This window comes from Scyliorhinus canicula, chromosome 1 (genome assembly GCF_902713615.1).
Source record: "Scyliorhinus canicula chromosome 1, sScyCan1.1, whole genome shotgun sequence".
In the NCBI taxonomy this organism is placed as follows: domain Eukaryota; kingdom Metazoa; phylum Chordata; class Chondrichthyes; order Carcharhiniformes; family Scyliorhinidae; genus Scyliorhinus; species Scyliorhinus canicula.
Window position 1 is genome coordinate 268236014 of NC_052146.1, and position 24979 is coordinate 268260992.

The 24979-nt window shown below is 48.9% G+C and overlaps 1 protein-coding gene across 1 annotated transcript in view; it reads right to left on the reverse strand.

The window, feature by feature from the left end:
- LOC119974222 (thyroid adenoma-associated protein homolog) overlaps positions 1–24979 on the reverse strand; it is a 570459-nt gene that overhangs the window by 100407 nt on the left and 445073 nt on the right. The window contains 3 exon segments of the mRNA XM_038812984.1: positions 5451–5582; positions 11517–11673; positions 11770–11842. Coding sequence (XP_038668912.1) covers positions 5451–5582; positions 11517–11673; positions 11770–11842 — 362 coding nt within the window.

Sequence of the window (24979 nt, forward strand, 5' to 3'; positions counted from 1 at the left end):
CAGCTGTAATGTTCGAGGGGTATATTTTATGAACACGGGGAGAAGGTCAGTTGCCTTTTAGCATATCAGCTGAGGCAGCTTCCCAGGAGATTGTACAGATAAGGGACTTGAGTGGCAGTCTGGCTTCCGCCCTGCTTAATGTCAACAACATGGCTGAAAAACATAATCTGTTCACTTGCCCACCATCCTAATCTCCAAGGACTTGATTCTTTTCATTGGGAAATGCAATAAAGCATTTTATTTTTGAAGCAGAGGGAAGTTATTTGATGTATCTTTCAGGTCTTTCCAAGTCACTTGCCCCAAACTACTGCCTTAAGCAGGAAGACAGCTCTTCCCAGGGCCCTGCCAATGTTGTTTTTCAGGGAGAAGAACAAATTGTAGGTGTCTCTCCTTCCATCTCTTTCTCAGATTCCATTCATCACCTTCCTCTAACAGTAAAACTAACATGGAACGTCCTGTGTGATGATTTGTGGGTGCAAATCAATGTTGTGACACTATGCAACTTAATTTGCCGAAACCCAAGCACAGAACCATGTGCTGCATTTTAATCAAGACAAGTAAAACACCAGCAATATTTTGTTCACTGCTCCACCTTTCCAGTTGTGCTATTGGAAACTTTTAGAAAAGACTTTTTCATTATCATTATGAATTGTCATATGAAACATGCATCTCGCATCCCTAAATAGCTGTGCTATTGTGTTATGTTACACTTCATATCAATGTGTTGCAAGGACACAGTACACTCAAGGCTATTTCTTTAATGTTTAAAATTTCAGTCTGAGTATCAGTTATTCGTTTTGACTCAATGCCATGTATTTCCTTATTGCACCATTTATTTCTTCATTGTTGCACAAGGGAGTGTCAGCCACCAAGGAGGTATTAAGGAGGTAGAGTGAATTACAGACAAGAAGGAAAGAATGCAGTGCAGCATTTCACTTCATACACTTTGGTAAAGGAAAATGAATACCCAATTTCTTACCAGTTTGTCAAACTATCTCTATATTGGTCTTAAACAGCTTCTGGCAGGGAGAGTTCATCAAATTAAGTCTTCTGCCATCTAAAAAAATATTTTTAATTTGCTGAATAGAGGACATTATTGGAAAGAGGAATGGGCAAGAGACCGTTTTCACACTTGCATCAACTCAAAAACATTGCCTTGTCCTTAATAACACCGATGTAATAGCATTGAGAATAACATAAGAATTATAGATGATATATAATTGTATTCATTTCCTTTAAAGCCTTACTTATAAGTAAAAAGCCAGATAAACACTTTGAAAAACTTGGACGATACCAGTGCACCACTGACCTAATAGCAAGTTTGCAGTTCTTTGTAACATCTACCTTAATAAATTAAACATACCTTTCACATTTCATTCTGGTAACAGGTATACTCCAATTTGGAGGTATTAATAAAGCAAAATGCCACAGTAAATTACTTTTTGGTATGTATAGTCATGAATGAACATACAGTTACAGCATACCTAAACACCTATAATCCAATGAAAGGAAATGTTATACTGGTGAAACGATCAAACTGGTAAGTCAGCATTGAAAGACAGAGGCTGATTCAAATATAGTTCTCAGCTTGCATCTATCGGCTGGTGAACTAAATTTAAGACTGAGAATGGAAAATCCCTTACATAACATGAATAGAATGCAAGACCCAGTGCGACTGTGCAGACACGATGGGCCAAATGGCCTCCTTCTGCACCGTAACAATTCTGTGACTCTGAGTGGATAGTCATAAGCAGGTATCAACATTCCATAAATGCTCAAACTCTTACATTTGAAGTGAAACTGAAAATTGGATTAACGAAAAGGTCAAAAAGGGATTGACTTATCTAGGCTATGATTCAAAACCATTTAGCTCCACAAGTGTAACAATTCACAGGTAGAGCCTTTAAAAAATGTTGTTTGAAAATAAAGGGCCTTCCAGATATGGTAATGAATCCTCATATATGCCCCATTCCCAGACTGTGCTTGATTAGCTGGTTTCAACCAGGACAATACAATGAACCTAAAGTTGGAAGGCAGAAAAGAAATAATCCCCAGGGTGCCAGTTCCTTATTGCCATCTATCAATAGCTACTGCCAACCAAGCATGGAACCTACACTCTCGCTGGTCAACTACCCAAATGACACCAACTATCTGGAATTGCACATTAAGAATGATAGTGCCAGGACATTGCACCCCTTGTTGGACTGCTGCAGAGCAAGAGATCCTGTGGGAGGGAAAGGAAGGGGAAAAGTGCCTTTACCTGCAGGAAGCTTTGCTTCTATAACATAGCAGTAAATAGCAGCTCCATTTTGTGAAGCTAAAATGAGCTGCAATCAGAGACATCCTTCATTCTACAGGAGACATTTTGCGCAGACCAATCGGAGACATTTTCCATTCCACCAGAGACCCCTTCCATTCTACCAGTCAGAGAATTAGAGATAGTTTCAATCCTACCAATCAGATGTTTTCCATGTTCTGTGTGTAATTTAAATTGAACATGAGTGTGTCCTTATGTTACTGAATCTTTATACACCTCACAGAAGTACAGTGCATCTGATCGCTTCAGAAAATATATTTAGGGCTTGATTCACCCAAAGAATGACTACGGGTCTAATTTTACGGCCGCATCACGCTTGAGCAAGAGCCATCGCAGCTGTTAGATCACAGGAGGCGCCAAAATTGGGAACCGTGCCAGGTGGTGATTGGTTTGTGATCTAACCGGCCCTCAGGATCTCACCATGGCTTGACACAAATAATCACCACTTAAAGCCAATCTCCATACAATTATTGGGAATGGCCCCATATCTAACAACCTCCCCAGCAAGTGGTGACATGGATGCCGATTAGCACACCTTCTTAAAAACATGAAGCTGGAGGAATGGCTGCTGTGGGGATCCAAGAAGGTGAGTAGCCAAACACGCTCCCGGGCAATGAACCCGTGGGCACTGGGCTTACTGCCCCAGTGCTCGGGGTAGGGGAGCTCCCAGCGGGAGGGTGGTGGGTGCATAAGAGCCCACGGGTCCGCCATGGAGCACCCTGGAAAGGGCCAGCTATGACAAGGACAGTGCCCCCAGCTACCAGGACATGCTCTGGAATGTCTCAGTAATGCCCACCTGAGACTGAGACATGCTCCCCAGTGCCTCAAAACTGGGGGACTGGGACACGTCCTCCACCATGTCAGACATGCTACTAAGGCCCTCAGCCATGGTCATCATTGACTGAACCACGCCTTGGATGCCACTAGTCATGCTGCTAACTTTGTGCACGAGGCAGCTGCCACCCTAGCAGTGTTGGCCTCTGTGCCACGCATTGCCGCCGCTATTTCCTGCGCCTGTAGCCTCTGGGATTCCTCCAATCGGCCAAGGACCTGCTGAAGTGTCACTGACAACCCCTCTAAATATCACGGCCACACTCTATCGACTGCATCAGCTCTGGGTAAGTCTGGTCCACAGGCTCAGCATCTGACTGGAACGAGCTGGGTTATGGGATCCAGCAGACCTCCGACTGCTGTCTTGCCTGGGTGTTCCTGCCTACACCCGTGTGGTGCTAACCAGTATATGCTGAGCCTCTGGACAGAACCGTCAGCTGGAGATCCTGAGGGATAATGGTCACGTGGTTAGCTGAGGGGCAGGATCGTTCTGTATGGAATTGACATCTCATGTGTGACAGGCCATCTGGGTGGCGGCCAATGGATCCACACCTCTGTACCATATGCCAATGTCTACGTCGGTAACTGATCAGTCCTCGGCTACCGCTGTGACCTCCAGGCCCGTTCCTCATAGAGGCCGAGGACTCTGATGTCCAGCACCCCGCCGATTGTCTGGCTCTCTTTCGTATGTTGTGGGCCAACTTCTCCTGTGGGGACACACAGATAACATCATGAGCTGCACGCTTCGCCCATCGTGGAGTGAGGGGGGAAGATGGGGGGCAGGCGTGGGCAGCACTGCATGCTACTGGGTGGGGCCAGTGCCAGGTCGTGATGGGGGTGGCAGGCAGGGCTGATGTCAACCCAGCCATGTGGCCCAGTGGAGGTTGTTGATCTTCTTACGGCACTGGGTGCCAGTCGCATCGTTGTTTGAGGGGGGGGGGGGGGGGGGGGGGGGCAGGGGTGGAGAGACAGCAGGGCTGTTGCTCACCCACCTATGCGGCCCGGTGGATGTCGTTGATCTTCTTACGGCACTGCGTACCAGTCCTCCTGGTGACGGCCGCTGCCACTTCCTCCCAGGTGATACAGGCTGCCGTGTGGCTGACCCTACGAGTCCCTCGAGGGAACAGGGCATCTCGTCTGCACTCGACTGAATCCAACAATCTGGCTAGGTCGGCATTTCAGAATTGTGGAGCTGTTCTCTTCAGTGGCATGGTTGCAAGCTGTGTAGGGTCTGCTCTGCAGGATCGGTTTAAGTGGTGCTCTCCCTTGTTGGCAGGGAGCTGACTGGAGAAACAGCCGGTGGGGCCATCATTTGCGGTTGAAGCCCTTGGGGCTTTGTTAAGTGAATGAATTAACATTTGATACCGGCGACGGCCTCGCCAGGGAGAGCATTGGGAAGCTCACGGCAGTTCCCGATCGCTACCACACTTAGAATCTTTTCCATTAAATCGCATCCTAAGTGTCATTTACGGCACTTTTGCCAGGGTGATTCATGGCAGATTTGTTTGGTACAATCCAGATCAGTATTCACTCACATGTAGTCATTTTTTTAGAGCTTGGGGAGTTTTTTATACTGGTAAATCCCCAGGCTTAAATTTTTTTTCCATAGTGGGAGACTAAAACTTATTAGACAGCGTGACCCCACACAGACACTGGCAACACCCCCAACCCTTGACCCCCGATGGGAAACCTTCCCCCCACCCCACCGCAATCACTACAAGTCCGCTTGACCAATCCCCTCAACCCTTCTGAATCCCCGCCCCTCAGCAGTGCCCCTGGCAACTGGGCACTGCCCGGCACTGTCTCGATCAGCCGGTGGGCTCAAATGGCCTTCGAGCATCCCCATGTGGCCATCACACCTGGCCTCTGTTTGTGGAGACCAGTACTAATCTGCACCCGAGTGAGGCTTTGCAGGTGCAGCCGGTGACGACTGGGAACCGAGAGATTGCTGTCTCAAACGGGCTGCACATATTTAGATGAGCTGAATGGTTAATTTAAATATGGTTATCTCGATCACGCCCAACGAGGGGATCGTGCCATGTGTAGTGAGTCGTGTAACTCACGATTGGCTCGACAGGATCATCGCCGGGCGCATTGTGGTAGGAAAATCGCACCCATCGTTTTGAAAGTATACACTTACAAACCAAAGATGTATCTTCCCACACTGAACCAAATATGTACTTTGTGCTTCAATCTTAATGGCCACTATTATAAGATGTATATCCTTTTTATATGTGTAAAAAATTATTTTGGTTACATGTTCAGCTTCTTTGAGAAATAGATGAAAAAACAAGCATCATACCATCTTTCTTACAAGCCTTCAGGAAAGGTGGAATCATTTGTATAATATCTGTGGCCTTGTCCCTCACCACTTGTTCTTCATCTTGCAGAAGGATGAAAATACATTTCCACAGTGTTAAAGTATCCAGAATATCTGTATCACAAAAGGGGGTTTCTAATTACACAATGACAGGGATCTGAAATAATCCTGTTGCAAATGTAGAAATATTTAAAGAGGAATTTTTATTAGTTGCATTTATAACAATGTTTTTTCTTTCCAGGGCCCTCAATCAATTTCTGAATGGTTGTAAGGCAACTTTTGCATACCTCAATTAAGTGATCAAAACTCATCTGTGCGATTATACAATAAAAATCAGCAGGCTATTTCACTGTAAAAGATACAGTATTCTATTATCAACTAACGTCCAAATACTTAGAGGCGTTAGAAATTACTTTGCGGCTGGTTTCATGAGGCGTATGTTGGGCCGCATTCCTGACCTGGAGGTGGGGGCCTGATCATGGGGGGGGACTTCAATACGGTGCTGGATCCCCTACTGGATCGTTCTAGTTCTAGGACAGGCAGGAGGCCGGCGGCGGCCAAGGTGTTGAGGGGGTTTGTGGACCAGATGGGAGGGGTGGATCCCTCGAGGTTTGGGAGTCCGAGGGCGCGGGAGTACTCTTTTTTCTCCCACGTGCACAGGGTTTATTCCCGTATTGATTTCTTTGTCCTGAGTAGGGGGCTGGTCCCGAGGGTGGAGAATGCCGAATATTCGGCTATCGCGATTTCGGACCATGCTCCGCATTGGGTGGATCTGGAGATGGGGGAGGTGCGGGACCAGCGCCCGCATTGGCGTCTGGACGTGGGGTTGTTGGCTGATGAGGTGGTGTGCAGGAGGGTCCGGGGATGTATCGAGAGGTACCTCGAGGTCAATGATACTGGGGAGGTCCGGGTGGGGATGGTGTGGGAGGCTCTGAAGGCAGTGATTAGGGGGGAGCTGATCTCCATCCGAGCCCACAGGGAGAGGGGGAGAGGAGGGAGGAGGGAGAGACTGGTGGGGGAGCTGTTGAGTGTAGATAGATAGGAGGTATGCGGAGGCCCCGGAGGAGGGATTGCTGGGGGAGCGGCGAAGCCTGCAGGCCAAGTTTGATTTATTGACCACCAGAAAGGCGGAGACACAGTGGAGGAAGGCGCAGGGAGCGGTCTACGAGTATGGAGAGAAGGCGAGCAGGATGCTGGCGCATCAGCTTCGCAAGCGGGACGCGGCTAGGGAGATTGGCGGAGTGAAGGATGGGGTGGGAATGTGGTGCGGCAGGGGGCAGAGGTCAATGGGGTCTTTAGGGACTTCTGCAGGGAACTGTACGGTCGGAGCCGCCGGTGGTGGTGGTGTTGGGGGGGGGGGGGGGCAGAGATGGAGAGCTTTTTGGACAGGCTGCGATTTCCAAGGGTTGCAGGTGGAGGGACTGGGGGCGCGATCGAGTTGGAGGAGCTGGTTAGAGGGATTGGCCACATGCAGTCGGGGAAGGCGCCGGGACCGGATGGGTTCTGGTTAAATTTTATAAAAAATACGCGCACCTGTTGGGCCCCCTGTTGGTTCGGACCTTTAACGAGGCATGGGAGGGGGGTGTTTTGCCCCGACGATGTCACGGGCGCTGATTTCCCTGATCCTGAAGCGGGATAAGGACCCCTTGCAGTGTGGATCATATAGGCCAATTACACTGCTGAATGTGGACGTCAAGTTGCTGGCGAAGATCTTGGCCACTAGAATAGAGGACTGTGTGCCGGGGGTGATACATGAAGATCAGACGGGTTTTGTGAAGGGGAGGCAGCTGAACACTAATGTGCGAAGGTTGCTAATGTGATAATGATGCCGGCAGCAGAAGGAAGAGGCGGAGATTGTGGTGGCATTGGATGCGGAGAAGACCTTTGACAGGGTTGAGTGGGGGTACTTGTGGGAGGTGTTAAGAGAGGTTCGGGTTTGGGGAGGGGTTTATTAAATGGGTGAGGTGCTGTATGAGGCCCCGATGGCGAGTGTAGTGACAAACGGGAGGAGGTCCGAGTACTTCAGGCTCTACCGTGGGACGAGGCAGGGGTTGCCCCTGACCCCCTTGCTTTTTGCGTTGGCAATTGAGCCTCTGGCCATTGTTCTCAGGGAATCGGGGGAGGTGGAGGGGTCTGGGTGCAGGGTGGGGAGGAGCACCGAGTGTCACTTTATGCAGGATGACTTGCTGCTGTATGCAGCAGACCCGGCGGAGGAATGCCGGAGGTGATGGAGATCTTGCTGAGTTTGCAGTTTCTCGGGCTACAAGTTGTAACCTGGGCAAGAGCGAGCTGTTTGTGTACACCCGGGAGATCAGGAGGAGGGGACTGGTAGGCTCCCGCTAAAAAGGGCAGTGAGGAGTTTTAGGTACCTGGGGGTTCAGGTGGCTAGGAGTTGGGGACTTTGCATAACCTTAATTTTACTAGGTTGGTGGAGCAGATGGAGGAGGAGTTTAAGAGGTGGACATGCTGCCGCTGCGTTGGCGGGTAGGAGTACAGTCCGTGAAAATGACGGTGCTCCCGAGGTTTTTGTTTTTGTTTCAGTGCCTCCCCATTTTCATTCCGAGGGCCTTTTTTAGGAGGGTGAACAGCAGCATCACGGGATTTGTTTGGGCGCACGGGACTCCGAGGGTGAGGAGGGTCTTTTTGGAGCGGGGCAGGGATAGAGGGGGGCTGGCGCTGCCCAACCTCTCTGGGTACCATTGGGCGGCTAACGTCTCGATGGTACGCAAGTGGGTAATGGATGGGGAGGGGGCAGCATGGAAACGGATGGAGATGGCGTCCTGTGGAGGCACGAGCCTGAAGGCACTGGTAACGGCGCCGTTGCCGCTCCCTCCAACGACGTACACTGCGAGCCCGGTGGTGGCGCCTATCCTCAAGATTTGGGGGCAGTGGAGGCGACACAGGGGGGAAGTGGGGGGCTCGATGGAGGCCCCGCTGCGGGGGAACCACCGGTTTGTCCCAGGGAACATTGATGGCGGGTTCCTGGGTGGCACATGGCGGGCATAAGGAAGTTGGGAGACTGTTCATTGACGGGAGGCTTGCGAGCCTGGGTGAGCTGGAGGAGAAGTTTGAGCTCCCCCGGGGAATATGTTCAGGTACCTTCAGGTTAAGGCATTTGCTAGGCGGCAGGTGGAGGGGTTCCCTTTGCTGCCCCGCGGGGGGGATAAGAGATAAGGTGCTTTCGGGGGTGTGGGTCGGGGATGGGAAGGTGTCTGACAATCTACCAGGTGATGCAGGAGGTGGAGGAGGTGTCGGTAGAGGAGCTGAAGGCTTAGTGGGAAGTGGAGCTGGGGGAGCAGATTGAAGAGGGGACATGGGCGGACGCCCTGGAGAGGGTGAACTCCTCCTCTTCATGTGCGAGGCTTGGCCTCATCCAGTTCAAGGTACTGCACAGGGCTCATATGTCCGGGACGAGGATGAGCAGGTTTTTTGGGGGTGAGGACAGGTGCATCAGGTGTTCGGGGAGCCCAGCGAACCATGCCCATATGTTTTGGGCATGCCCGGCACTGGAGGAATTCTGGAAGGGGTAGCAAGGACGGTGTCGAGGGTGGTAGGATCCAGGGTCAAACCAGGCTGGGGACTCGCGATATTTGGGATTGGGATGGGGCCGGGAGTGCAGGAGGCGGAAAGAGGCGGTGTTCTGACCTTTGCGTCCCTAGTAGCCCGGCGGAGGATCTTGCTTCAATAGAAGGAGCGAGGACCCCAAGCGTGGAGACCTGGGATCAATGACCATGGCGGGATTCATTAAGCTGGAGAAGGTCAAATTCGCCCTGAGGGGGTCGGTACAGGGGTTCTTTAGGCGGTGGCAGCCTTTCCTCGACTTTCTGGCTCAACGATAAGGAACTAGGTCAGCAGCAGCAGCAACCCGGGGGGAGGGGGGGGGGGAAGGGGTTTCGGGGGGGTATTGTTTATGTTAATTTAATTATTGTTAATTTATTTTGTTGTTATTGGGTTTGGGGGGTGGGGGGGGGGGGGCTTTGTTATATGCGTTTGTTACGGGTGCCAGGGGTGTTTATTATTGTTATTATTATTATTGTTTCTGTTGCTATACATTTTTCAAAAGATTCAATAAAATTATTTAAAAAAAAGAAATTACTTTGCAACAGCCTATTTATCCTCCAGGCACATTGCCAATAAAGACGATTTCAATGCTGGGCTGCCAAATTAGTGTCAGCAGTCCTCAGGCTTGGGGCAATAGGAGTAGGAAATCGGGGTAAGCATAAAGAAATGGGAATGGGGTCATTGAGTGCAGGGTGGGGGGGGTTTGGGGCAGGGAGAGGATTGATCCAGATTGATAAGGCACACTACGCAAGGGACTATGGGGAAGCAAGCAAGAGGATGAGGTGGCACAACGAGAGGAAAAATGAGTCTCGATCAGGATAGTGAAGCAGACAGGAGAAGGGGGAAATCATGAGTGAGAAGGGAAGCAAGATCAGGAGTGGGAGATGAACTGTTATCAGTATAGGGAAGGGTTTTGGGAGGAGGAGACAAGGATGCGTGGAGTGTCTTGTAATGTTCTTTAGGACTGCAGTGAAACCAGAAGTTGCTCCAACATCAGCTGAGTATTTGGAAAAAATGATCTTTTTAGCGTTTCCAGCCTTCCCTTTAGGGATCTACCTTTAGGACGGCTAGTTGTGTGGCGTGTAGACCATGTTTTCCTTTTTTTAAAGAAATATTTATTGAAGCATTTATAATTTTGATCATGTTTTCCTGAACACTACTAAATGGATTTGCAATCAAGGGTCAGAAACCAGAAATGCAGGCTAGTTCTGGCTTCCAAACCCCCATGTTTAGGTGCCACAATTTATACCTTTACTAATACGGTGGGTGTCATACATCCAGTACAATTTGTGCGTATGTGCCTGTCCACCATATTGGGCTCTTCGCCTTATTTTGAGTCTGAAAAGTAATATGGTGCCATTGCATTCTAGGCTATATGCTGTAGCATAGGTCACTGGATAATGATTACAAGCAAGGCACGGGGCTGATATCCCTATTCCAAGATATCCCCCTATAACACCTGACTTACTGTCCCTGTTGAAATCAGCAGAGTTTAACTTGAATGGGGATGTTCAAGTCTGTATGGTACTGGACCTGGACATACCTTTAGTTACTAGGCTTTTAAGTGAGCTTACAATCAATGTAATCTGCAACAGTTACATTTGCTGAAACGAATTATTATCACAACAGGTTTTCTTTTAATCTGCTTCCAAGTACGGCATTATATTAATAAAATCACTTGATAGCAAATGTGTTTTTATTCTCCTGCAACCAGACGGTACCTGATCTAAATTTTCCTACAGCTCACAAAGTTATCATGCCTTTCTCATCAGAATATTTAACTACGAAGCACAGGTAGGTAAGATTTGGATCAGGATACGGGGAAACCATAAAATCTCATGATTTGAAATCAATGTAAGTAATCGGACTTACTCTTATGTACTGACAATTATTAAGACCAGATAAGGTGGGCCTTCAGCTAAGATTAATTAACATGTGTCATGGCAGCACGGTGGCGCAGAGGGTTAGCCCTGCTGCCTCACGGCGCCGAGGGTCCCAGGTTGATCCCGTCTGGGTCACTGTCCGTGTGGAGTTTGCACATTCTTCCGTGTTTGCGTGGGTTTTGCCCCCACAACCCAAAGATGTGCAGGGTAGGTGGATTGGCCACACTAAATTGCCCCTTAATTGGGAAAAATGAATTGGGTACTCTAAATTTATTTTTTAACATTAACATGCGTAAAACAAGATTTTGTGGTGTGCTCAGTGCATTTAAAGCAAGCTTTGAATAAATGTGAAGAACATTGTCCTGAATGAGGTGATAGTTCAATGAGTCGTAGAAATATTAAGCTACCAAAGAATGAAGTACATTATAATATGTGCAATGTATAATGTAAGATGAGAATACTGTACAATGTATTAACAAATACCTCTGGGGGAAGAATATAAACAAATCCGATGCAAATGTATTTGGACCAAGCATCAATTCACAGAGCAGCAGCAATACATTTTCCTGCGACATCTTCTATTTGGCCTGAAGTATTTACTCACCAAAATAAAGTTGTTTATTGGCAAGCAAAGATGGAACAGCATCAATGAGGACTTTTGCAGCTGTCAATCGTATTTCTGTCTGCTGCTCTACTCCACAACTCTGTGCAACTAAATGAACCCACTGTCTGAGATCCTGAGTTATGGAATCCAAGGATTTCTGTTGAGACCAGAGCCATATATGAGAAAGCTATAGAAGCCTCTCCCAGAGGTAGCATATTGATTCATCGTTATACAAGTAGTTTGTTTTGATTACCTCCTGCTTCTTCAGCATTAGATGGATCACCAGCTTTGAAGCCAACGTGAGTGTAACACTCTGCATCTCAAGACTAAAAATTACAAGAAAATGCAGTTAATGTCTATGTTCAACTTAAATTCAAAATAAAAATACAACTATCTATATTCAGATGAAGCAACAAATTTAGACATTGACATATTTATCCCTTCACGGTACACTTTTAAATAGCCTCAAAAATCTATGTGCTTCTTGGATACTATTCTACCATCTCTACCATGATTCATGTTTTGCACCTTGCATGTTTGAAGCAGTTGGATAATTGGACACCAAGATGACTGCCAACCTACACAGTTTATTTATTTACAGAAAATTCAACTTGGCCATATTGACTTCAAGTGCATTGGCGGCTGAGGCAAGAAAAACACATACAGCTCACTGGCGGGGCAGGGCAAGCAAAAGCTGGCAATATCAGGAATCCTGAGGTTGGGGCGCCGATTTCAAAGGGCACCCTGATCTCTGATATGAAAAATAGGAACCCCCACGCTCACAGGGAGAATCCTCCCCCCAACATGCACACAGGCGACCCCCACCCATGGACAAGGGGAACCACTCCTCCAATGGAGCTCCCAAGGCCCGGCACTGTCCACTATCACTCCCTCGCAGTGCCAGGGTATTGCCCAGCTACGTTCCTCTACCCCCGAGGGTTATACTTACCTATGCGCTCCTGGTGAGTTTCCTCCGCCTGGTTTACGTTTTTAAAAACATGTTATAAACCTCGCTGACAATGTGGGAGGACGATACACTGGCGATGCCAACTTATGACATTTAAATATACTGAAAATACAATCCGTCACTGGTGGGGCTGGGAAAAATCGGAAAACTTGCGCTCATGTTGGCATTTGCACTCAGAGCGAATGAGCAATCCTTCCCTATGTCTATCATGCCTCCATCCCATTGATGTCCTAAACCTTGCAACCCAAGTGTATTCAGTTTAATTAGTCACACACACATACACTAACAAGCATGCTTCACAGAATAAACAACAAAACTCAAAAATATTAAAAATAATACCAACATTCTTCACAACAGTAAACATGGCTTATTACAGCAGAATAAAAAGTTAAGTAATGGAACTTCTCCAGACTTCACTTTTATATTTTCTTGAGATTTCTCAAACCATATTGCAGGAATACTGCTTACAAATTAAATAATCCTTTGTTATTTGGACATTCTGCCTCCGTGTACCCGAACAGTCACCGGAATGTAGCGGCTCGGGGCTTTTCACAGTAACTTCATTGCGGTGTTAATGTAAGCCTACTTGTGACAATAAAGATTATTATTATTAGAATATAGAAAATTATTTAAATAGATCTACAATCGCTTTTCTATGCGCTATAAATCACTAGATATTGTGAAAATTGATGGTCGCATTTCTTTGGATTCTTCTCGAGCATATTCAGTAATTATTAATACAAATATTAAGGATGTTGAAAATGAATAATTCCAAACACATTGGTTGGAGAATCGCTGGGGGGGAGCGGAGGGAATCCCGCCCCCACCGGCAGCGGAGATTTGGTGGGTTGGGAATCGCGACACGCCGGCCGTCGGAGCGGCCTCTGACGATTCTCTGACCCGCGATCGGCCGAAGTCCCGCTCGTTCTATGCCAGTCCCGTCGACGTAAATTGGACTGGGTCCCTTACCGGCGGGACCTGGCGGCACAGGCGGGGTCCAGGATTCTGGGGGGGGCGCGTAGTGATCTGGCCCCGGAGGATGCCCCCACGGCGGCCTGGCACACGATCGAGGCCCACCAATCCGCGGGCGGGCCTGTGCCGTGGGGGCACTCTTTTCCTACGCGCCGGCCGTGTAGGCCTCCGCGATGGCCCGGCGCGGTTGTTACAGAGGGGGCCAGAGTGGACATTTCGGTTAGGCTGAAGTGTGTCTCATTTGATACCACATTCGGAGCGTGGCTACCACCAATGGGCCTCTTGAGCGTTTGGTCAGGGGAGATGTGAGTGCGGTTGTTACTCGGGCTCGGAGGGATGTCCCTATGCTGGGACTCTCCCCCATCCTCACCCATTCTGCTCTTGGTTCCTTCACCCATCCCTTCACTCTTTCTGCAGTGGCCGCTCAGTGGTAGGTTTGGGAGGGCCAGGCCAGGCCTCCCATATTTCTTTTCCTTTGTAGAACCCGTTTTGGTACCTTGGGTTCTTCCCTCCCCCCAAACAAACGGCATGATTAATTTGCCTACTGTGTTGGGGATGTGGATCGGGAGGAATCATAGAATTTACAGTGCAGAAGGAAGCCATTTGGCCCATCGAGTCTGCACCGGCTCTTGGAAAGAGTACCCTACCCAAGGTCAACACCTCCACCCTATCCCCATAACCCAGTAACCCCACCCAACACTAAGGGCAATTTTGGACACTAAGGGCAATTTATCATGGCCAATCCACCTAACCTGCACATCTTTGGACTGTGGGAGGAAATCGGAGCACCCGGAGGAAACCCACGCACACACGAGGAGGATGTGCAGACTCCGCACAGACAGTGACCCAAGCCGGAATTGAACCTGGGACTCTGGAGCTGTGAAGCGATTGTGCTATCCACAATGCTACCGTGAATCTGAACAGGAAAAAGAACCTGGGCAGTAAGTTCATTTTGATTATCTACACTCTCCCCTACAAGCGAGAGAGACAGTATGTCCCACCTCTGCAGGCCCTTTTTCATTTCCTCCACCAGACTAGTCAGGTTCCATTTGTGGATCCATTTCCAGTCCTGGGCTATTTGGATCCCCAGGTAGTGGAATTTGTTTTGGGCTTGTTTGAATAGTAGTCCCTCGAGCTCAGTCTCTCTCCATTGCAAGTTCACCAGGAGGACTCTTGTTCAGGTTGAGTTTGTATCCTGAAAAGGCTCCAAACTTTGTTAAGAGCTTCATGATCCCTTCCATCCGCATAGACTGAGACTCTATGCTCTCTGCCCCCCCCCCCCCCCCCCCCCCCCGGAAACCTCTCCAGCCTTTCGCCATTCTGAGGGCGAGTGCCAGTGGCTCGATTGCTAGGGTGAACAGCAGTGTGCATCCCTGCCTCATGCCTCTGTGCAGCTGGAAGAATTTAGAGCTGGTGGTGTTTGTCTGTACCCTTGCCATGGGAGCGCTGTACATGAGTTTCACTCAGGCGGTGAACCCTGGTCCAAGCCCAAACTGTTCCAGTACCTCTATGAGATACTTCCACTCGACTCTGTTGAAGGCCTTTTCTCTCCCGGATGGGGTCATTATCATGTTCAGCAGGTGCCTGATATTCGATGCGAGTTGTCTGCCCTTTACAAAGCCCGTCTGGTCCTCTGCGGCCACCTACAGTATGCAGCTCACCAACAGCCTTCCCAGAGTTTTTGCTAGGACTTTCACATCTACATTGAGCAGCGAGATGGGTCTATAGGACCTGCACTCAATCAGGTCGTTGTCCTTTTTTGGGTATCAGTGACATTGAGGCTTGTGCCAGTGTTGATGGCAAGGCACCCCTTACCAGTGAGTCTGTGAACATCTCCTGCAAGTGCGGGGCCAACACTGGTGCAAATGTTTTGTAGCGGTCCTCCGGGAATCTATCTGTCCCCGCCACCTTCCCCGCCTGCATGGAGTTGATACTTTCCATGATTTCCCTAGTTCTAATGGCGCTTCCAGGCCCTGTCTTCTATTTTCCCCCACGTCTGGCATATCCAGCCCATCGAGGAGCTGCTTCATCCCAGAGTCCCCCTAGGAGAGGGCTCGGAGGTGGACAACCCCTAGTAGAAGGCCTCGAAGGCCTCTTTGACCCTTTCCGCCACAGTGACTAGCTTGCTGCTGCGGTCCCTAACCTAGGCTATTTCTCTCGTGGTTGCCTGCTTTCTCAGCTGGTGGGCCAACAGGTGGCTGGCTTTGTCTTCATGCTTATAATATGTCTCCCGTATCTGACGGAGTTGGTCCACTACTATCCTCGTGGAGAGCAGATCAAAGTCCATTTGTAGCTTTTTCCTCCATACCAGTAGCTCTGCAGTCCGGGTCGTTTAGTACCGCCGGTCCACCTCCAGTATGGAGTTGACCAGCGATTGTGTAGCCACCCTCTCCTTCCTATTCAGCGTGCTTTATACGCAATAATTTCCCCTCTAATCTTGCCTTCAGCGCCTCCCAGAACTTGGAGAGTGAGACCTCCTCAATCCGGTTGTTGATAATGTACTCATCTATGGCCTGTGATATGGTTTCACAAAATGCCTTACTGACAAGGAGGGCCATGTCAAACCTCCATGGGAGGCATTGGGCCCGGCCCGTCTCTAACCTTACATCCATGTAGTGTGGAGCATGGTCAGAGATTATGGTTGTGGAATATTCCACTCCTACTACTCCCGGAAGCACCGATTTCCCCACTACAAAGAAGTCGATCCTGGTGTAGACCCTGTGTACCGGGGAGAAGGAGAACTCCTTCTCCCCTGTGTGTGTGAGCCTCCATGGATCCACTACCCCTATCTGTTCCATGAACGTGCCTAGTTCCTTCGCCATGTTAGATTTTTAAACTCCAATTTGGGGTTTGATCTGTCTGTCCGTGGGTCCTGTACGTGATTAAAGTCACCCCCCCCGCATGATGAGTTGGTGTGTGTCCATGTCGGAGATTTCACCATGGTCTTTTTCATGAATTCCACGTCGTCCCAGTGGGAGCACACACGTTAACAAGGACCACCAGTGCCCCTTCCAGGACACCGCTGACCATGATGCACCATCCCCCTTGGTCCTTGTCGGTGTGAATGCTGTCCTCTTGTTGAACAGTATGGCCAACCTCCTCTTTCCTGTAGCACAAATGGTACATCTGTCCCACCCAGCTCTTTCTTACCCGCAATCGGTCCATCTCCCTCAGCTGTGTCTCTTAGAGGAAGACTATGTCGGCTTTCATACTTTTCAGATGGGCAAAGATTCTGGATCTTTCATAAGGCCGTTAAGTCCCCTGACGTTCCAGGTGACTACTCTGATGGGGGGGGGGGGGGGGTTTCTGTACCCTCCCCCTCCTGCGGGATCAATTATACTTACCTTCTGGATGCACCCCCGCACTTCGGGGTTTCCCTTTATCAGGGGGCCATCCAAAATGGCGGGGTCACCGTACTCACCATTAGGCTGGAGTTTCCCTTTGTCCAGGAGGCTGCCCAAGATAGCTGCCATGTGGCTGAGCCCCTGCACTCTGGGGTTTCCCTTTGTTTATGTACCTCCAAAGTGGCTGCGGTGCCTTTGTGTTCCTTGCTGCAATGTGCGATCTGTTGTAGCCAGCCTCGAGCCCTTCTCCCCCGCTGTCTCTCTGTTATCCTCTAGAGCCAGTCTCCCTCCCTTTTCCCCCACCGCCCTTGCGAGTGTACTCCCACCTCCCACCGATGCGAGTGTACTCCCTACCCCCCCCTACTTACCCCCGAATATTAACCCTCAGTTTGTAGCGTTATCTCCTCCTGTCCCAAGTCGCTCGTACTCCTGGTGCCAGCTTACACGCTAGTGTGGTGGTCCCCCTCCTGGGTCGATCTAAATCTTTTCCCTGACCACTGCATTTCTGTTCCCCTTCCTACTCCTCCCACACCCCACTGCTCTTGCCCCTCCTTTCTGAGATTTTGCTCCTGCATTCAAAACAAGGCGGTTCAGTCCCATAGAAAAAACTTCTCATTGTCCCAATACACTGGGATATCTGGTTCAGCATTTGTTCTGTTGATGCCTTTCAGCCTATGTTTGTTGACAAACTCGTCCGCGTCTGCCAGTGTGGTAAAGTAATATTCCCTGCCCTGGATGGTCACCCAGAGCTTGGCTGGGTACAGCTTTCCAAACTTCACATTGTTCTTATACAGGACTGCCTTGGCTCTGTTTAATTCTGCCGGGATTCTGGGAACTATGGTGGTGGCTCCGGTGACAACGGTGGTGGATGTGGCAACAACGGTGCTGGTTCATCCTAGCGAGGGTCGGCCAATGTCAGAGCACGGCTGGTGAGGTGATCTATGTGCTGATTCAAGTCCCGATCCTGCCCTCGTATCATGCATGACATCGGTGCTGTCTGCTTCAGTATGAGGCCCAGAACCCACACGACCCCGTTGCCAAAATTTTGGACATGCACATCCCCGGCGGAAAAGCGTATGCCAGCCTGAATACAATTCAGACCGTTACTGCCTGCTGCAGACAGTTTCAGCAATGTCCTGCAACATGAGGCTCGGACATGTACATAGGCGCTATCCCATGACAACTCTGGTGGTGCCACCCCGATGGTGGATTGTATAGTAGTCTTTTAACAGAAAAGGAAATGGGCCTGATGCGTGTCAAGGGATAGTCTATTTCTGCAACTCCCACTTCAATGTCTGGACTGCCCGCTCAGCTAACCCATTTGATGCCGGATCGTATGGTGCAGAAGTGGTGAATCCTGTTCGTCCGTGAAGGGATCACAAATTCTGCGCTGGTGAACGCCGACCCGTTGTCCAAAATGAGGACCTCTTGTATGCCGTGCATGCTAACTGTCTGTTGGAGCTTTCGAAAGCATTTGGTGAACTTCCATCCATTTTGAGTTGAGGTCGACCAGGATCAGGATCATCAATCCATGGAAAGGGCCGGCAAGGCCAATGTGAAGTCGAGACCAAGATCGTCCTGGCCTTTCCCAAGGGTGCAGGGGTGCCGCCGGCGGAAGCTTCAGGTGTTCCTGGAACGGCCTGTACTGCTGGGCAAGCTTCTTGATATTGGTGCTGATGCCTGGCCACCATACGTAGCTGTGGACCAACATTTTAATTTTAAACACCCCGGGGAATGGAGATCCTGCAAAAAAATTGTACAAACTGTATAGTTGTCTGTTGGGAAATGTTTGTGTTGTAACTTTTCATAAATGTTTGGAATAAAATACAGAAAAAAAAAATAGAAATCCTGCAAAATGGGCCGTAACTCTTCATCGGGACCATGACACGCAACCCCCATAGAAGGATGCCATCTTCCATACTGAGTTCTGTTATCTTCGTTGTGAAGGCTTTCAGGTCGTCGGGCAATGTACAGTATTGGGCCCTGTACAAAATGATGTACCGGATTTGGGCTAGCTGGGGGTCCGTCTGGGACCAAGGATGGATTTGGGATGCTGTGACGGACAACATGGCCATAAAATGTAAAGCCGCCATGACCTCGTCGGTGCAAGCGGGCATCAGCAGCCTGGTTGGCAGGGGCAGCCGACTCAAAGCGTCCGCATCAGGGATCTTCATCTCGGGATGGTTTTCCAACACATACTTATAAGCCGGCCACAGTAAAAGCCCATTGCTGGATCTGTGTGGACACGACAGGAGGAATTACCCCGTCCTCTTTGAACAACCCCAGCAAGGGGTTACCATGAAAGCATGTCCGTAAAACCATTTCTGGAACTTTTTAACTGCAAACACCATGGCCAAACCCTCCTTCTCGAATTGCACGTAATTTTGCTCGGCCACGCGAGAATCTGAGAGGCAAATGCGATTAGCCTTTCCATGCTGTCGTCCATTCGGTGAGTCAAAACTGTTCCGACACTGTATGGCGAAGCGTCACAGGGGACTATCAGCGGATTGGCAGGGTAAAAGTGTGTAAGCAGTCGTGAAGACGCGAAGTGTTTCTTTATCTTGGTCAAGGCCGCCTGTTGCACCGGACCCCATGTCCATGTCTGGCTCTTCTTCAGCAAATGGTGAAGGGGGCTAAAAGGGTCGTGAAGTTTGGGATGAACTTCCCGTAATAGTTTATGAAATCAAGGAACATGAGTCCAAGGAATGAACAAAGTTCCGTGGAGCAACCCGGAATGGGGCCTGCCAAAATTGCACGCACCTTGTCTTCGACTGGGTGAAGGCCACTTCGGTCCAAACAGTAACCGAGGTACGCAACCTCCCAAGTGTGGAACACACACTTCTCCCTATGGAGTCTAATCCTGCGTGGCTCATGTCGAGCTTCGTGAAGGAATGACCTCCGCTAAGTTTTGTGTAAAGGTCCTCTATAAGTGGTACTGGATAGCGGTCCAACCGAGAACCTCAGTTGACCTTTGTTTTGTAATCGCTGTAAAGGTGTGCAGTGTCATCAGGTTTTAGCATGGGTATGACTGGCACTGCCTTAACCCCCAATTGTACGGGGCAGATGATATCCAACCTCCAGGCGGTCAGGTTCAGCATCCACCTTCGGCTGCAGTGCACATGGAATCAGGCGGACCCAAAAATGACGTGGCTGTGTTGATGAGTCTATGCTGATTTTTGATGTGACCCCCCCAGGTGGTGCCCAATCTATTCTGGGACACCTCGAGGAATATCAGCAGTATGGCATCCAGCCCATCTGTGCACATTTGGCAAGCCCACTGCCAGTCAAGACGGAGATTTTCAGCCAATCTCAACCCAGTAAGCTAGGGCCACCATGTCGCACCACAACTAACAGCAAACCGGCGAATTGCTTAACGGCTCTCAGGGCTAAGTGGATAGGTGGCTAATCGAGTGTCCAAGTCCTGCAAAGATAATGTTCAGATTCCCGACTGGATCCGATCGAAATAGTGGCAGTTGACAACGGAGACGGCAGCTCCTGTATCCAACTCCATCAGGTGGCCATTTATGCGGAGTGTGACTCATTTTGCTGCTACCCTTGGTGCAGCGATGCAATTCAGCTGCTGGCTGTCGTCCACAAAATATGTCTGTGCCCCTGGCGGGGCGGCGGGCCATCTCTCAGGGGGCCATATGCGTTCAGGTCTCAGTGGTCGGGGACTTCCGGGTTGGGGGAAAACGCCTATAGCATCCTGGCCCTCCAACATCGATCTGGCTCTCGCGATTTCACCCCCAGTGTGGGGGCTGGAATCATCTGACCGAAAAGGCGTTTCTCTGCAGGCGGTCGAACACCCTAGACCGAGAACCTTCATCATGTCCTGTAACTCCTGCACACCTTGCGGGATAGAGCTATTTCGCTGCCCTGTTCAGGTCCAGCCGTTGTTTGGCTGATAGTTTCTCTGAGTTGCAGCTTTGCGAATACCGCAAACCAGCCGGTCTCACAGCATTTTGTGATGTCCCAAATTCGCAGACCTCTGCGAGCTTCCGCAGGCAGGCCAGAAATTCTATCACGGACTACCCCTGGGCCTGGGCGGCGGTATGGAAACAGAAGAGGCGAATGATAATGGGCGGCCAGAGGTTGAAATGCTGACCCACCAATGCGAACAGGTCCGCAAATGACCGTGTGTCCGGTACGTCAGGGTATGTCAGGCTCTTGATCACGCTGTACGTGGCAGCCCCGCAAGCAGTGAGGAGGATGACCATCTGGTGCTCAGCCCCAATGATGGCATTGGTGCGAAAACATATTGCTATTTCTTCACATATTGTGACCAGTCATCCGTACCTGCATCAAAAGCCTCCAACTTTCCTATGTGTGGCAGGTCTGCCATCAGTAAGGCGGCCTCCTGCGGCTTATGAAAAGTGGGCTGAGTTCTAAGAGGATGGCACCATTGCTGCTCCACTTTGTCGCCAGTGTTAGATCCAGAGCGACAAGGAAGGGATAATGGAAGCAACAAAATTTTGAATTGCACGATAAACTACAATATACAATTCTACTCCCCTAAGGGTCTCCTGCCCTGGCCCAGATCCAGGCTAGGGTTTTTATGTCTGGCTGGGTTTCCTTAACAGGGAAGCTCGTATTCATCTGAGGTCAAGGGGAACCTGACTGGCCACACCCAATGACTCTTGTGATGGTTACAACAGTAACTCATTTCAAATAACTGGATTAAGGTATCAATAAAAATAAAGCACTCACAGGAATGTCACATTTATGTGAGTTTACTGATCAAAATTTCTATCAGTCACACTGATGACTTTGAATATATATATATAAATAAACTGACCCTGACTCAACAGAAATGTGTTTTAGGTGAAGGATGCAAATCATGATGATGACTTTCACTCCAAAGTTCTGCAGTTGAATATAGTTCACTCAATATTTTGAGAACTTCTATGTTGTGAGTAGTTTAGATTTAAAGGGGGAAAGAGCATTAACAATTTTAGGATTTTAAAAATCTGGCTAGTAAATTAACCAACTTATTGCATGTTAGATTTTTCCCATCAGCACATGCAAAATCTATCCATAATTGGCTTATAACCATTTTGGGACACTTACAATTGTTTTAATCAAAATCTGCATCCGTTTATTAAAACCACCCACAGGGTTTTATATAGTCTAACAATTTACAGACAAGTGCATGGGGATCTTTGGGACTTTTTAGAGATTCATTCTGAAGGGATGTTATTTCTCACATTTGATACGATGATGCACTATATGTACTCACATGAGTCACTGTGTTGACATAATAATGGAAACCTTCAGCAAGAAATTATTCCTACGCCCTGCCAATTGTTCTCAAACTGCGTACTGTCCAAGTAAACAGCAGTATTGACTGGTATGGATGGCTTTGGGTCAATATCCAGGAACAAAAAAGTCTGCCAATTAATGTGACTTCAGTGAAGGCATTTTCTAACTAAATTTCTAGTTGAGCTTAGCTAAGTGCTATTATCGCAGCAATTTAAACAAACACTTCTGCGAGTAATTTGGAGATATTTGGGGAAAATAATTCCTTGCGAACTAAATGAGTTCTTGCAGTTCCTTCTCTTCATGTGCCAAAATAAAACAAAATGTTTTAATAGCAAAGGCATGGCTTTATTTATTTCACAGTGACTTGATAATGACTTCACGTTACAACCTTTGCTCAGATATAAAAAGAATTGGCAGAGATGAATTTTGAACAGAAGCTTCACTATCAAGGATATTTCAGCATGTGCTGCGGATTTCCGGTTTTGCAGCTCTGTGTGGTACATGTAAAGCTAGATTGAGTTGCAGTCTATGCTATATAAATTGAACCCTTTGCAGCCACTGGATTAACATTGTGCACTTCCGCATGCAAAATTCAGGTTTGAATGTAAAAAAACACAGCAAAATGGAACTTCCGGCGACGGCGGGCGGGAGGCAGCCGCGCAACGAAGGGCTCCCGTTCGGGAATGGCATTTTTGGGGCTTTAAGCCCGGTCCCAGGGTCCACGGAGGCGTCAAAGGCACGGAGAAGGCACAGAGGAGGCACAACAGTAGAAGATGTCCAGGGTCAGCAAGAAAACGGCCGTTAAAAAAGCAGCTGAGGGCCCGTCGGGGAGTGGAGAGGTCACCACGGGGTCATCAAGGAAAAAGGAGGCTGAAGCACCAGGGGAGGCCGCACTGCTTACGGCTGAAGAAATAACCAAGGTGATGGCTGCAGAATTCGAAAGGCAGTTTACAAAACACTTGGACGCGATGAGGAAGGAGATGAGGGAGGTTTCGAGTGTGCTGGTGAAGGAGGCGATTTCCCCAGTGACAAAGGCGGTGGCGGGTGCAGTGGGGGAGGTGCGGACGCAAGGGGAGGCACTGAAGGTAGTGGAGGAGACGGTGTTGCAGCACGGTGATCAACGTACGTCGATAGGGAAGGAGATGCGGAAGATGATGGAGGTGAACAAGGATCTGTGAGGAAAAATGGAAGACATGGAAAACAGAGCCAGGCGACAGAATTTGAGGACTGTGGGGCTGCCCGAAGGAGTTGAAGGGCCGAGGCCGACGGAATATTTTGCTGCTATGCTAGCGAAACTATTGGGGGAGGGGGACGATCCCTCCCGATATGAACTGGATCGGGCTCATCAATTCGTGGAGGCCTGTACCATAGGCGAGTGAGCCGCCAAGGGTAGTGACTCTGTGCTTCCGTAGGTACAGTGTGACGGAGAAGGGTCCTGTGCTGGGCCAAGCAGAAGCGGGTGGTGCAGTGGGCTGGTGCTGGTATACGTGTACACCAGGACTTTACGTTGGAGCTGGCGAGGAGGCTGGCTGCTTTCAGCCGGGTGAAGAGGGCACTGTACATTAGCAAGGTGCAGTGCGGCATTGTATATCCAGCGAAGCTCAGGGTGACTTACAAGCTCAAGGACTTTTATTTTGGAACGGCGGAAGCAGCGGAGGAGTTTGCGAAGGCAGAAGGACTGTGGCAGAACTGAGAAATTGAGAAATGGCCATGTGCCGATGTAACCTCAGGACTGTATTTTCTTCTTTTTTGTTTCACTGCGTGTGGGTGTATGGACTAAAGGAGCCAATGTTGTATATATTTGGACAAGGGAAGTGATGGGACTTGCACTTGAAGTGAGGACTCTATGGTCCATGGGCGGTCCCGGATTCCTTTTTCTTTTTCTCCTTTGTTTTTTGTTTCCACCATGGGAGGGTTTGTTTTATTGGATGCATATATTGACAGGCGGGCCGTTGTTTGGGGTGGTGGGAGGATGGGATTGTTGTTATTGTTAAGGGGATTGATTTTGTATTTGTTACGTTTACTGTTTGTGGGTGGGGTGTAAATTTTAGAGGAAAATGTGAAAATGGAGAATAAAAATATTTTAAAAAAAACACAGCAAACTAATTTCCGTGATAATGACCAGAAGATGTTTTAGTGGTGCCAGTAAATGGGAAATATTGAGCCGAACAGGGACAGTTTCCCTACTTTGCTTCCAAATTGTACCCTGTATCCTTTGTATGCACCGGAAAGAGCAGCCAGGGCCTTGCTTGATTGTCTCTTGTGAAAGATCACTCCTCTGGCAGTGCAAAAGAGTGTCAGCCTGAATCACATGCTTAAATCTCCAGAGTGAGACTTGATAACACAACCTTCCAACAGAGGCAAAAGTGCGATCACTAATCCATAGTTCGCTCCTTAGAGCAACAATGGCCATCAGTGAGCACTACAGTACTCAGGTTAGAGCTAAAGCAAGGTCAACTCTTCTCTGCATTTCATCAAAACTAGTCCTGACCTGGAATTCTTTTAAAAAATTTTAGAACATTTTAATTGAATTTTTACATTTGTACACTACACAATAGGTGAGCAAGGCGGTTCGTATGTACAGTTTACATTTTCCCCTTTCATCGACCTCCCCTCCCCATTTTTGTTGCACGGGCTCCATTTTGGGCCCTTTCTTCCGTCGTAGATGAAATGAAAAATGAAAATTGCTTATTTTCACGAGTAGGCTTCAATGAAGTTACTGTGAAAAGCCCCTAGTCGCCACATTCCGGCGCCTGTCCGGGGAAGCTGGTACGGGAATTGAACCGTGCTGCTGGCCTGCTTTGTCTGCTTTAAAAGCCAGCGATTTAGCCTGGTGAGCTAAACCAGCCCCTGCCGATAGAATGATAGAACATACAGTGCAGAAGGAGGCCATTCGGCCCATCGAGTCTGCACCGACCCAT